The following is a 15,292-nucleotide window of genomic DNA, read 5'->3' on the forward strand; positions in this document are numbered from 1 at the left end:
GCACCCTCCTCACCAAACTCACAGTGATCCCGCTCTGTACCAGCTGCACTCCATGACAGTGAACTTAACCCCTCTTATATATACATGACTGAGATTCAAATGACTCCCCTATCTGGCAGCTGAAGAACCAGCTAATTTGCTGATCTCACCTGCTCTCCAGCTTGATTTGCTTGATTAGCCCTGGCCAAGCTTCTAAGAAACAGTAAATTTAAGTAAAATGCTAAATTGCAAGCAAGCAGCAGTAGATTTTTAAAAGATTAACCTTTAAAATTTAACATTTCACTCCCTTCTCATCAAACTCGCTGTAATTTAATCCTGTGCCAGTTGTACTCCGCATGATTACTTCCTATTATTGTCTTTACTGTGCCAAAGCTTTTTATAAATGTTGATGTATGCTATATCGCCACAGTACATTTTATCTAGCAAAAATCGCATCTCTTACATTCCCTCTGCTATGATAAAAAGCCTATTGTTTTATGCCCGACAACCCTTCAGCTCACTATTATCCAATTAGTTCAATTATTTAATAATGTGCATATTCTCACAGTACAAAGTCTTTGACTCTGAAATTCATCCTTCTCCCATGTTATCAGCATTAATGAGGGAAAAAGCTGTTCAGTTCTGATAAAAAGTTATTGACCTGAAACATTAATTCTGTTTCTCTCTCCAAAGATGCTGCCTGACCGGCTGAGTAAATTTTTTTTTATTTCAGATTTCCCCCATCTGCAGTATTTTACTTTAATTATTATATTTGGGGAAGTGGTGGCATAATGGTAGTGTCGCTGGGCAAATAATCCAGAGGCCCATCTAATGCCCTGGGGACATGGGTTCAAATCCCACCATTCGAGCTGGTGGAATTTGAATTCAATTAATAAATCTAGAATATAAAGCTAGTTTCAGTAATGGTTACCAAGAGACTATCAGCGATTGTCGTAAAAACCCATGTGGTTCACTAATATCCTTTATGGAAGGAAGTCTGCCACCCTTACCTAGTTTAGCCTTTATTCACCTAGTTCTGTTGAAGGGTCATGAGGACTCGAAACATCAACTCTTTTCTTCTCCACCGATGCTGCCAAACCTGCTGAGTTTTTCCAGGTAATTCTGTTTTGGTTCTGGATTTCCAGCATGCGCAGTTTTTTGTTTTTAGCCTTAATATATATTGTCACTCCATGTTTTTCTGCCCAAAATAGATCACTTCACATTTCTCCGCACTGAGCTTCATCTGCCACCTGTCCCCCCATTCCACCAACTTGTCCACGTCTTTCTGAAGTTCTACATTTTTCTCCTCACAGCTCACAATACTACCAAGTTTTGTATCGTCAGCAATTTTGAAACTGTGCCCTGTACACCAAGGTCTAGGTCATTAATGTACATAAGGAAAAGCAAAGGTTCCAACACTGATTCTTGGGGAACTCCACTACAAACCATCCTGCAGCCTGAAAAATGACCACTACTCTTTGTCTCCTGTCACTCAGCCAATTCTGTATCTATGTTGCTACTGTCCCTTTTATTCTACGAGCTATAAATTTGCAAAAAAAAATTTGTTTTGTGGCACTGTATCAAATGCCTTTTGGAAGTCCATCAACAGCACATCAACCTTAGCTTCATCAACTCTCTCTCCTATCTCTTAAAAAAACACCAGAAAGTTAGATAAACATGATTTTCCTTTAAGAAATCCATGCTAGCTTTCCTTAACCCACATTTCTCCATGTGACGATTAATTTTGTCCTGAATTGTTGTTTCTGGAAGTTTATCTGCCACTGAAGTTAAACTGATGGGTCTGTAGTTGCTAGAGTTATCTTGACATTCTGTTTGAACAAGAGTGTAATCTTTGCAATTCTCCAGTACTCTGGTTCCACCCCCGAGCCTAAGGAAGACAAAAATTATGGCCAGTGCTTCCACAATTTCCACTCTCACTTCCTAAGGTATCCTTGGATGCATCTTGATCCTGGTGCCTTATCCACCTTTAAGCAGAGACAGCCTATCCAATATCTCCTGCTTATCAATTTTAAATCCTTCTGTTGTCTGAATTACTTCCTCTTTCACCATGGCCTGGGTAGCATCTTCTTCCTCAGTAAAGACAGATGCAAAGCATCCATTTAATACTTCAGCTTTCAGCTGTGCCCTCTGCATCCATGTGTAAATCCCCTTTTTGGTCCCCAGTCAGCCGTACTCGTCCTCTTACCACCTTTTTATGATTTATATGCCTATGGAAGACTTTGGGATTCCCTTTCATGTTCGCTGCCAGTCTCTTTTCATACGCCTTTTTTGCTTCTCTTATTTGCTTCTTCACCTTTCCTCTGAACCTTCTATATTACAGCCTTGATTCAAACCTGGATATAAGAGCTGAACTCAAGAGGCGAGTGAGAGCGACTGCCCTTGACATCGACATCAAGGCAGCATTTGACAAAGTGTGCCATCAAGGAGCCCTAGCAAAACTGGAGTCAATGGGAATCAGGGGGAAAACTCTCCACTAACTGGAGTCATACTTAGCACAAAGGAAGATAGTTGTGGTTGTAAGAGGTCAATCACCTCAGTTCCAGGACATCACTGCAGCAGTTCCTCAGGGCATGTCCTCAGCCCAACCTTCTTCACCAGATTCATCATTGATTTTCCTTCCATTATAAGATCAGAATCTTCACAAAAGATTGCACAATGTTCAGCTCCATTCTCAACTCCTCAGATACTGAAGCAGTCCATGTCCAAATGCAGCAAGACCTGGACAATATCCAGGCTTGGGCTGACTAGTGGCAAGTAACAACTGCATCACACAAATGCCAGGCAATGACCATCTCCAAAAGAGAACCTAACCATACTCCTTTGACATTCAATGATATTACCATTATTGAATACCCCACTGTCTACATCCCGGAGGTTAACATTAACTAGAAACTAAATTCGATTAGCCATATAAATACTGTGGCTACAAGTCCAGGTCAGAAGCTGGGACTTCTGCGGTGAGTAACTCACCACCTGACTCCCCAAAGCATGTCCACCATCCAAAAGGCACAAGTCAGAAGTGCGAAGGAATACTCCCCACTTGTCTGGATGAGTGCAGCTCCCACAACACTCAAGAAGCTCAACACCATCCAGGACAAAGCAGCCCACTTGATTGGCACCCTATCCACAAACAATCACTCCCTCCACCACCAATGCACAGTGGCAGCAGTGTGTATCATCTACAAAATGCACTGCAGGAACTCACTAAGGCTCCATAGATAGCATCTTCCTAACCCATGACCATTACCATCTAGAAGGACAAGGACAGAAGATACATGGGCACACCACCACCTGGAAGTTCCCCTCAAAGCCACTCATCATCCTGAATTGGAAATATATCGCCTTTCCCTCACTGTCACTGGGTCAAAATCCAGGAACTCCCTCCCTTATAGCACATGGACTGCAGCAGTTCAAGAAGGCAGCTCACTACCACCTTCTCAAGGGTAATTACGGATGGGTAATAAATGTTGGCCTGGCCAGCGACACCCACAACCAATGGATGAATTAAAAAAAAATTCAGCTTGGTTTTCAATTGTATTTCCTGCCGTACACCTGTCACAAGCACTATTTTTCTTCCTTATCTTAATTTCTTTTTCCTTTATCATCCAGGGAGCTCTGGATTTGTTTGCCTTGCCTTTCTCTTTCAAGGGAAAATACCTTGACTGTGCCTGAATTATCTTTGAAGGTAGCCCATTGACAGCTGTTTTTCCTGCCAACCTTTGACTCCAATTTATTCAGCCCAGATCCACAGATCCATTCTTACCCCACTGAAGTTAATTATTCCAGTTAATTATTCTTACTCTGGTTGTTTTTTGTCCTTTTCCATAGTCAACCTAAATCTTACAATACAACAATCACTCTCCCCTAAATGTTCTCCTGCCAACACCTTATCCACTTGGCCCACTTCATTCCCAAGAACTAGATCTAGCAGTGCCTCTTTTCTCATTGGACTGGAAACATATCACTGCAGAAAATTTTCCTGAACACGGTCTAGGAACTCTTGCTCTTCACTGCCCTTTACACTTCTACTATACCAGTCTGTATTTGGATAAATACCAGTCTGTATTTGGATAAGTAACGTCCCCCATTATAACGACCCTATAATTTTTGCACCTCTCTGTAATTTCTTTGCAAATTTGTTCTTCCACATCCTTCCCACTAGTTGGTGACCAATAGAGAATATCAAGCAACATACTTGCACCCCTTTTGTTCCTTACTTCTAACCAAATAGACTCTGTCCTCTTTCCTTCTGGGACATCCTCTCCCTCCAGCACTGCAATGCAATGCTCTCCCTTAATCAATACCGACACCATTCCCCCTTTTCTCCTTTTCCTATCGTTCCTGAAATCATCTTTTACTAACTAATGCTCATCCATTACCTACAACATGTGGCTAATTAATTGGTATCATTGCCTTCACAATTTTGCTAACTGAAATCAACCTGTATTTATATAGCAGCTTTAACATAGAACAGATATCCCATAGGTGTTCATAGAGACATAATCAAACAAAAATGAATGCTGTGTACTACACAAGGTAATCTATATAAACTAATTAGCAACTGAAGATCACTAAATATATAGAAGCACGTAACCATTTTGTGATTCTATGTTCTAACACAAAAAGAGACCATTTGGCTGCCACTCCCCCAACTTTTCGGCGTAGCCCTGAAGATCTATTCTTTTAAATTTAATTATTCAATTCTCTCTTGGAAGCCCTGATTGAATCTGCCTCCACCACACTCTCAGGCAATGCGTTACACATCCTAACTACTCTCTGCTCTGGTTCTTTGCCCAATCACTTTAAATCAGTGTCTTCTGGTTCTTGGTCCTTCCACCAAAGGTTTCTCCATATCTCCTCCGTCATATCTCCTTTTAACCCTTCTTCTCTGAGGAGAACAACCCTAGATATCATGTTTCCAAGATTTTTTCATTTCTTGGGATTTGGCTGACACCACATTCACTGCACAGAAGAACTGGATTCACAACTAATACCCTCTAGGGTTTGGGCCATTCTGAAAAGCATTTGAGAATTAAGAGTCAACCTCACACATTGGGTGCCAGTTAATGCACGCAACAGGGACATTGCCCGTCACTGGAAAGCCAGCAAGAGCACCACGTCACCTCTTTTCAGGAGGGGCCACCTCATTATAAGAGGAAAACGGCAGGCTTTCTCTAGAAATCCCGCCTACCCCCTCCCCTGGAGAATTGCCAGTCAGCCTGAGGCTGGCAGCTGTACAATGCAGGCAGTACCAGTGGGAGCATGGTTGCTACCGATAATGTACCAACTAGAGGCCCAAGGTCGCCGAGGGAGCCCTAGGTCAAAGGTGAGTAAGGACGGGATAGGAGTCTGGGGCAGGAGGACACGGGAACGCCTCGCAGTTGCCCCCTTTCTCCCCCTAATGCTGGGGCTCTCAAACAGGCACTGAGTACCTTTGAACAAGGCATCACCAAACCCACCGAACCCCCAAAAGCCTTCCTACCCCAGGCTTAATCCAGGCACAGGTAGGAAGCCCCCTTCCCCCCCACCCCGCCTACCCGATTAATTGCTCCCCGTCTCCAAACTCGCCTCATGGGAGGGCATTAAATTCTGCCCATTATATGCTGCAGGTGAGGGCATTAAATTTTGCCCATTGTATGCTGGAGGTGATCATTAGTCATACCAGCTTGCGTCTTAAAGGGGATCAGTGAACCAAACGGCCTTTTATAATAACCTGCTAGCTTTTGTGGTCATTTTTTTTACTAAAATTAATTACTAGATTTATTGTGCTCCATTTCATAACTTTCTATAGTGTGATTTGAATTCAAAATCTTTGACTGCTTATCACTGCACTAACAGGCCTCACACATCCAACTCAACCTGTAGCAGTTATATGGTCAGTTTCAGTAAATACTCTGGCATTCAATAGGTATAAGAACAACCACCAAGGAGTGGGATTTTGCAAAAGTTAAAAATAGAAGAATAGAAAGCATTGGAGACAAACCTTTGTCTTGCCTTTAACGATACAGGCTTGATGTTCATCTTCTGTTACATTCCACTCTATCTGTAAAACAAATGCATTCACGTAATATAATTACCATAGAGCACAGCATATAAGGAACCCCATATATAAGTCAAACTATTTTTGCATATAGTTGGTGTGCAAGTCGACTCTTCTTTTGAGCCATGACATGCCTTGCTCACATTAGTAGTTAACCTCAATGTTTCACCCCACAAAGATTTGTTTACTGTTACCTTATAACCAGGTGCAAAAGATAAAGAAGGCGATACGGGCTGTGTTGCAAAAAATGAGTGGAGTTCAAGACACACTTACTGTTTGTGCCAGATGCTGATCACATTTCAAAATGGCAACCAGCTCCACCCAAATCACTCAGCATACAAATTGACCCCTTTTTTTTTGGAGGGATTACAGTATTATACAAAAAATTCAAGAACCAGAGCATTTGGTTCAAAGTAGAGATAAGCCAAGGACCGACAGGCTAGTGAGTCTCATGTCACTGATAGGGAAACTATTGGAGAAATTTCTAAAGGGGAGTATCTATCTCCACTTGGAGAGGCAAGGTTTGATCAGGGATAGTCAGCATGGCTTTGTCAGAGGGAGGTCATGCCTAAAAAATTTCATTGAATTGTTTGAGGAGGTGACCAGGTGTGTACATGAGGGTAGTGCAGTTGATGTAGTTTATATGGATTTCAGCAAAGCCTTTGACAAGGTCCCACATGGGAGACTTATAAAGAAGGCAAATGCACATGGGATACAGGGCAATTTGATAAGGTGGATTCATAATTTGCTTAGTTGTAGGAGGCAGAGGGTGATGACAGAAGGATGCTTTAGTGACTGGAAGCCAGTGTCCAGTGGCGTACCACAGGAATCTGTGCTCGGTCCCCTATTATTTGTCATTTATAGAAACAACATAGATGACTATGTGGGGGACAGGATTAGTAAGTTTGCGGATGACACAAAGATTGACCGAGTGGTTAACAGTGAGGTTCAGTGTCTTGGGCTACAGCAAGATATAGACGGGATGGTCAAATGGGCAGATAAGTGGCAGATGGAATTTAACCCTGAAAAGTGTGAGGTGATACACTTTGGATGGAGTAATTTGACAAGGAAGTATTCAATGAACAGCATGGCACTAGGAAGTTCTGAGGAACAAAGGGACCTTGGCATGTGTGTCCATAGCTCTCTGAAGGCAGAGGGGCATGTTAGTGGAGTGGTGAAAAAGCCATATGGGACACCTGCCTTTACCAGTCAAGGCATAGATTACAAAAGTAGGCAGGTCATGTTGGAGATGTATAGAACCTTGGTGAGGCCACAGCTGGCAGACTGTCTGCAGTTCTGGTTGCCACATTATAGGAAGGATGTGATTGCATTGGAGGGGGTGCAGAGGAGATTCACCAGGATATTGCCTGGGATGAAACATTTAAATTATGAAGAGAGGTTGGATAGACTTGGGTTGTTTTCATTGGAGCAGAGAAGACTGAGGGGCTACCTGATCGAGGTGTACAAGATTATGAGGGGCATGGACAGGGTGGATAGGGAGCAGCTGTTCTCCTTAGTTGAAGGGTCAATCGCAAGAGGGCATAAGTTCAAGGTGAGGGGCAGGAGGTTTAGGGGGGATGTGAGGAAAAACTTTTTTACCCAGAGGGTAGTGACAATCTGGAATGCACTGCCTGGGAGGGTGGTGGAGGTGGGTTGCCTCACATCCTTTAAAAAGTACCTGGATGAGCACTTGGCACGTTATAACATTCAAGGCTATGGGCCAAGTGCTGGTAAATGGGATTAGGTAGGTAGGACAGGTGTTTCTAACCTGTCGGTGTGGACTCGATAGGCCGAAGGGCCTCTTCTGCACTGTGATTCTGTGATTTGTTTTATCTCCTTCCATGCAGTGTTATTGTCTCCTAATGGCCCTGGGTCCTTAAGGAAGTCCAGTTCTATGGGTGCTAGTGCTTAAATTCTGGCACTTTGCCCAAATATCCATTCTTAATACGCAAGCCAAAATAGTCACTTGAGCCACGAAGTGCATCATAGCTGAGCCTGATTGTCTCTTCAGCTTTTTTTTTATTCGTTCATGGGATCTGGGTGCCGCAGGCTCGGCCAACATTTATTGCCCACCCATAATTGCCTTTGAGAAGCTGCCTTCTTGAACCGCTACAGCACTGTTGGTACATTCACAGTGCCGTTAGGAAGGGAGTTCCAGATTCTGACCTAGCGACAATGAAGGAATGGCGGCAATGTTCCAAGTCAGTATGGTGTGTGATTTGGAGGGGAACTTGCATGTGGCGGTGTTCCTATGCATCTGCTGCCCTTGCCCTTGCTGTCGAAGCAACCTTGTTGCTGTAGTGCATCTTGAGATGGTGCACATTGCTGCAACTGTGCGTCGGTGGTGGTGGATGGTGTGCAAGTCAAGGGGGCTGCTTTGACCTGGATGGTATCGAGCTTTTTGAGTGCTGTTGAAACTGCACTCATTCAGGCAAGTGGAGAGTGCTCTATCACACTCCTGACTTGTGCCTTGTAGATGGTGGACAGTCTTTGGGGAGACAAGAGGTGAGCTATTCACCACAGGTTTCCTAACCTCTGACCTGGTCTTGTAGCCACAATATTTGTGTGGCTAGTCCAGTTCAGTTTCTGGTCAATGGTAATCCCCAGAATGTTGATATTGGGGGATTCAGTGATGTTAATGCCACTAAATGCCAAGGGAAAATGGCTATATTCTCCCGTATTGGAGATGGTCATTGCCTGGCCATAGTGCAACCTATTAGCCCAAGCCTGAATATTGTCCAGGTCTTGCTGCATATGGACATGGACTGCTCCAGTATCTGAGGAGTCATGAATGGTGCTGAACATTGCGCCATAATCCACGAATATCCCCACTTCTGACCTTATTATGGAGGGAAGGTCATTGGTGAAGCAGCTAAAGATGGTATGAAACAGCTCAAGATGGTATTTAAATGCATATATTTAAATGCCATGTTATTTATGATAGCCACGTAAACTGTGGCAACAAGAGCAGGTCAGAGCCTAGGAATCCTGCAGCAAGTTCACTTCTTGACTCCCCAAAGGCTGTCCACCATTCTTCAAGGCACAAGTTAGGAGTGTGATGGAATATTCTCCACTTACCTGGATGAGTGCAGCTCCAACAACACGCAAGAAGCTTCATACTATCTAGGACAAAGCAGCCCGCTTGATTGGCACACCATCCACAAACAAACATTCACTCCCTCCACCATTGACACACAGTGACAGCAGTGTGTACCATTTACATGACGCACTACAGGAACTCACCAAGGATCTTTAAACGGAACCTTCCAGCTACCATCTAGAAGGACAGAGGCAGCAGGCACATGGAAACACCACCAACTGGAAGTTTCCCTCCAAGCCTCTCAAGATCCTGACTTGGAAATATATCACCGTTCCTTCAATGATCCTGAGTCAAAAACCTGGAACTCCCTCTCTAAAAACACTGTGGATCAACCTACACCACATGGACTACTGCAGTTCACGAAGGCAGCTCAAGTGCAATTATGGTTAGCGATCAATGTGGCCTAGCCAGCGACGCCCACACCCCATGAATGAATTTTAAAAATGCATTGCCTCTGCAGCAAGAGATGTAAGATGGAAAATGAGAGCACAGTTTCATTTTTGCCCTCCACTTCCCTTCTCTAACTATGGGACAATTTTTCCAAGAAAGACGAGGTTACTAGCTACCTCAAAACAAACATTTATTGCCCTGATCACATTCTGGACTCCCTGGCGCATGTGCCATGGAGATATGTCTACTCTCACTAGGCATGCCAAGTCCTGAGACTGCAGTGTGAGTTCTTATCAGTGTCCCCAATTCTACCCCCATTAGGCTTTTCCTGAGACTAGGGCTCAATATACCCTACTCCTGGAGAAGACTGCAAGCTGTTGCAATGGTCTCCCTCCAGGAGTTACAGTTATAGTCAGCTGGACCTGCTGAGGAATTTCAATCCAATTGATGAAGTTATGAAGGCTTATGGGGTGGAATTTTAGGAGCCCATTTCGGCAGCGGCGATCCGTTCAAAAGTCCATTGACTTTGGCAGGACTATAAAATACCCCCTATGTAAAATTCCACCATGAAGTTTCAAGTAAAATCTGCTTATGATGTAGCATCCTCATTGCCCAAACAACATTACCATGGCTCAGGAACCTCTCCCCAACTGAAATGAAGCTTCTTATTAGTTCAGAAATAATAAGTAAAGATGGAACTCAGTACAGCGCAAAGTTAATTCAACATTATTACAAATACACAGCTCTTCCTTGAGGCTTTGCTTTGCCTGGTTGATGGCCTATAACTAGAAAGCTGGAAAAATAAGTCATTTTATAAAGCCCTTTCATCTCACTGAGGCGGCTTCAGGCCAATCCATACTCAACAATCTGCTCTTAAAAACTCTGCTCAACATTCCTTAAAAAAGTCAATTCGACCTATTTCCCAATGTTAACTGATTCATTAAAAAAAATTCCAGAAACTAAATCTGCATCTTCAAAAACTAACCAGTTTTTCCTTGGGAGATGTCTTATCTGTACACCAATTTCATTGAAATCCGTCCATTAGCTTTTGGGATATATTGTTAATAAGCAAATAGACTAACAAATAAGGAAACAGTGGCGAAGGTAGCAATTTTTTTTCTCTATGACAGATTCTCTCAATATATCACCACCACCTGCATATGGAGGATATCACTCAAGGTGAAGAATGTCGGTGCTGAGAAGTGGAAAATGATGTTTGACAGTAGGTGACAAGAACAAGTTCCTCAGGTCATCTAAATCATGTCCCTGACCTGATAAACTTTTCACTCCCCCACACAAGATAGTCTCTGACTAAGGCTGTCCATTTTTTAATAATTAGGAGCAGTTTTGTACTGTGGGCTCACATACCCATAGAGGATGGGTCTAGATTGCCCAAGCACATTTCATGTCACACATTTCTACCCAGCAGATATAAGATTTCATCCCATCAATCTGGATTAGACTTGAATTCGGGCTTCAGAAGGCAACAAGACACCATGTTAACACCACACAACCCATCGAAAATGCAGATTATTTAGCAAATGAACAACCCACAAGGTTTTTTTATATTTATTCAAGAGATATGGGCTTTGCTGGCTGAGCCAGCATTTATTGCCCATCCCTAACTGCCATCGAGAAGGTGGTGGTGAGCTGCCTTCTTGAACCACTGCAGTGCATATGGTGTAGGTACACCCACAGTGCTGTTAGGGAGAGAGTTCCAGAATTTTGACCCAGCAACAATGAAGGAATGGTGTTATATTTCCAAGTCAGGATGGTGAGTAGTTTGAAGGGGAACTTCCAGGTGGCGGCGTTCCCATGTATCTGCTGCCCTTGTCCTTCTAGATGGTAGTGGTCATGGGTTTGGAAGGTGCCATCTAAGGAGCTTTGAGTTTGGTTTGTGTAAGTTACGTCAATTGTTGACTCTTCCATATTTCAATGGTTTCCTCAGTGGGGACACCAGGGGCAGAATCTTCTGTTCTGGAGTTTAAGTTCAGTGGCGGGAGTGGAAGTTGGAGTGGGATAGCTGACCACGCGCGATCTTACGCTGGTCGGCTCATTGCTTATGCATCTATGTGGAGCATTGCCAATCTTGTGGCAAGGGTAGGCAAGACGTTGCTCTCCCCACTGTTACCTCATGGGATTGAAGGTCTGGCTGCCATATTTAAAGGAACCTGGACCACCATTCACTCCCTGCAGGCCAGGAGCTTCAGTCCTTAATGTCCCAGAGATGAAAACAACATGCGGCCTCACGGTTCAGCGGACCTTCCCTGATGAGTCTCATCCGGGCCATCCAGGATAACAGCAGAAGGCCCTCCTGTTTGACCATGCAGATGTCAGCGCTCATGGAGCCCATCATAGAAATGCCAAGCAGTGTCGGAAGAGGATGAATGATCTGCTGTGCTCTGCAAGGGTAAGTGCGCCATCTGCTCTCATTGCAAACTGACATTCATAAGGGCATCAGGCAGTCCCAAGTATGCTAATGCACAGGGATGGCAGACAGGACTTGGGATGCAGCACTCGCCAGCAGACAGGACATCGGCGCGAAATGTGTGCCAGTCGCTTCAATCTCAATCCTATATCAGTTGCAGGGCATCCTGCTTGTTAATCTCTTACTGGGGAGGGCTCAGCAGCTGCCACAGGCATGCATGCTCCTGAACTGCTCATGCACCCATTGGAACGACAATCAATCCATCTGTCTTTCTGCAGGAAAAGAACACCCACAATAAGCAGAAGTGGTCCAGACTGGAGGAGGAATTCGAGACATGCAAATCCTCACCCCGTATGAGGAACTGGACCATGCCTGTGCTGAAGGCGAGATAGGACTCTGCCCAGGAAGCCAGTGAGGATGCTTCCAGTCTGCAGTTCTCAGCTGCATCCACAGAGTAAAAGGTTGCATTGATGAAAGAGCCTGCTGAGTCAATCACTAAATCTCTCTTTTCTCTATTCCAGGTACCACCAAGAAAAGGGGGAGGCCAACAAGGGAGACGAGCCACCAAACCAGTCCCAACCCCACCTCAGAATCTTCAGAGGATACACTGTCACAGCACTCACCTGTTCAAGGTCACAACCTGGTGAGCACATCACTGACACGGTTCCACAGCTGACGAGGGAAGTGACTGCCGAAGTCACTGACACTTGGAGACTGCTGAAGACCAGGCCCTGCTCAGCCCCACGGAGATGATGAGCCGTTGGGCTCAACCATAAGAGGTCTGTTGGACTTGCAGAGGCAGGTAGGGGAACATCAGGCAGACATGCACTGACTGTACTGTAGCCTGGAGGAATCCGTGAACTGTCCATCTGCGGTCATGGCTTTGGACTGTGAATGCTTGGTTGCTTCCCCATGGGAAGGGTGGCGGCCGCCTTGGAGACCCAGGTCCAGCAGAATGCAGAGCGGCTGCCGGATATGCACTTGGACCTGCATTCCGCTGCTCTAACCATGGGTGCAGTGCAGCAATGGCTAGTCGAGCAGGGGGCGGGGCACCTCTCTCCAGATGCCCCTTCACCTCAAGGGGTCAGGGAGGTGCCATCAGGAACCCACAGGGAAGACAACCACTAGCCAGGCACCCCAAGGACTTCATCCTAGGACACTCCAAGGGTGCCCAGCTGGGCCTCCTCCCCCCTGCCAGTGACCCTATCAGCTCCAACAGGTTATGCCGAGGAAGTTACACTTGCACCCATGCAGGAGGCCCTCAGCAGCCCGGGGCCCTCCAGACCTACGGCCACTAGAGGACACCCGCCAAAGGCATCACAGTCAACAGGGCATAGCAGTCAGCAGGCTGCCTCCACCTCAGCTGTGGATGTCGGGGCTGCACTTAGACATACTTATAAGAAAAGCAAGATTAAAGAAACATTAAGAGCACAAAGGTAGCAGAGGTATATAAATCACTGTAAATATCAATCACAATTGTATATATATGTGTAATTGCACCAAATTTATGCTTGTGGTATTCTCATTGTGCTGCTAGTTGCTGAAATGACCACATGTATTTAAAGACATCACACTTCATTGCTGAGCAGCCACTGACGATGTGGGCCTATTCAATCACTATTTCTTGTCTCACATTATCCATTGTGTAAGGTATGTGGGTCCTGAACTGTGTAGAAGGCATCCTTGGACATCACTGTTGAAGTTGAAGTCTTGGTATGAATCTGGCCACCTAACAGGTACTGGTGACCCAATTAGTATCTCTATGAGAATGCTTTTTGAGCAGCCTCTGCAGCTGCTACCTCTTGCTGCTCTGGCCTTGCTGTTCCTGGTGCTGGGCCACCCTGCACCAGTTCCTCCTCAGTTGCACCATAGCAAAACAGAAAGGTTGCCTTCAGCCATCATCAGGGATGCCTGAGGTGCTCTTTGAACATGCTGCAGTGACCCATGTAATTAGCAAATTGTTTGAAACTTTCCCTCCATCCCCAATCAATTCAGCCAATGGGAAGGCTTGTACCTAGCATCAGTCCACCTCGGAGCACTACTTCCCTCGCCCATTCCAGACATCCCCGCCTCAGTCAAGAGGAGATGGTCTTCAACTCAAGCTTCACTGCTGCTCCAGACCTTCCTGGAATAAGACGCACAAGTTATGCTGCTCGTCTCAGGGATCTGACCACAGAGATGAGAACACATCTGAGCATGGTTCTCCATCCAGTTGACTAATGATTATTAGGGTGCCCCTTTAGTTGGTCCACTAAGCACGTCAGTAACTCCACTCATTGCCGAAGACACTCCTCCCACTTCGAGTCACGGCTCTCAACTTGGGACTGCACTGCAGCATTGCAAGTTAAGCAATGGTGCGCATATCCTATCAACGGAGGTCCAGCACCTACTACCCTCCTCCTATCACCCACTATCTTCCCCCAACTTCCTTCACTAACACCACATTATCTTTCATCTCCTCACCTGTTACCCTTGACCTTTTAACACTTTGTCTTTATCTCTGCTCTCCCACCTGTGCCCTTAACCGTCCAAGTGCAGATGCATTCTGACCCTGACCCCTCCCTCCCTCCCTCGAGGCCACTATTAACCTGACTTTTTACGACCGCCCTCATGAAACCCGATCATACTCGACCATGAACTTGTCACTGCCACCCTACTGGAGCCACCACATCCATCACCTGCCTCCCAGTATCCTAATCTTAACCCTCAGGACCTAAACTTCGAATCCATGGCTCCACCCTTTAGCCATTTCCCTCTGCCATCATCACTACCCAGAGAGCCCCTCCCCCACTTAAAAGCATGACAATGCCCGTTTGAACATATCAGCCTGCCTCTCTTGGCCCCGAACAGCCTGTACTATCCCTCCCTGGATAACTTGCACTATCCCTTCTACTTTGTCCAACCACTGTTCCACTTTTCCCTGCTAAGCCTACCTCCCTTCTTTGGTCATCCTCCAGTGCCAGCACCTGGTCTCACGCATAGCCTGGCACTTACAGACGTTCCTCAAAGAGGGCAATACAGCAACAAATCACCATTAATCACGGAAGAAGTCAAGCTTGCCAGGTGCACACCACTTATATACACAGTCATAAAAGTGAACATTCTAGTTTCTGACTGGCAGGGAACTTAATTTGGAAGGGGAGTTTAATTCCGGTGAGGTGGCCTCTTCATGAGCCAAGTTCATCTTGACATTGGGAAACTGTTTTTTTGCCTCACGCTAAATTAAGTTCCCCCACCTGCCAAGTTTTCTGCTGCTGCTGTGACTGGAAAATTCCGCCCTATATATTGAACCCTAACTTGATTGAGAATTATGCTTTTGCATTAAATATTTTTA

The 15,292-nt window shown here is 45.2% G+C and overlaps 1 protein-coding gene across 1 annotated transcript in view; it reads right to left on the reverse strand.

Moving 5' to 3' along the window:
- Positions 1-15,292, reverse strand: part of sema4f (sema domain, immunoglobulin domain (Ig), transmembrane domain (TM) and short cytoplasmic domain, (semaphorin) 4F) — a 262,102-nt gene that overhangs the window by 150,210 nt on the left and 96,600 nt on the right. The window contains exon 4 of the mRNA XM_041197038.1: positions 5,984-6,043. Coding sequence (XP_041052972.1) covers positions 5,984-6,043 — 60 coding nt within the window. The remainder of the gene's footprint in view (positions 1-5,983; positions 6,044-15,292) is intronic.

This window comes from Carcharodon carcharias, chromosome 1, assembly GCF_017639515.1.
Source record: "Carcharodon carcharias isolate sCarCar2 chromosome 1, sCarCar2.pri, whole genome shotgun sequence".
In the NCBI taxonomy this organism is placed as follows: Eukaryota; Metazoa; Chordata; class Chondrichthyes; order Lamniformes; family Lamnidae; genus Carcharodon; species Carcharodon carcharias.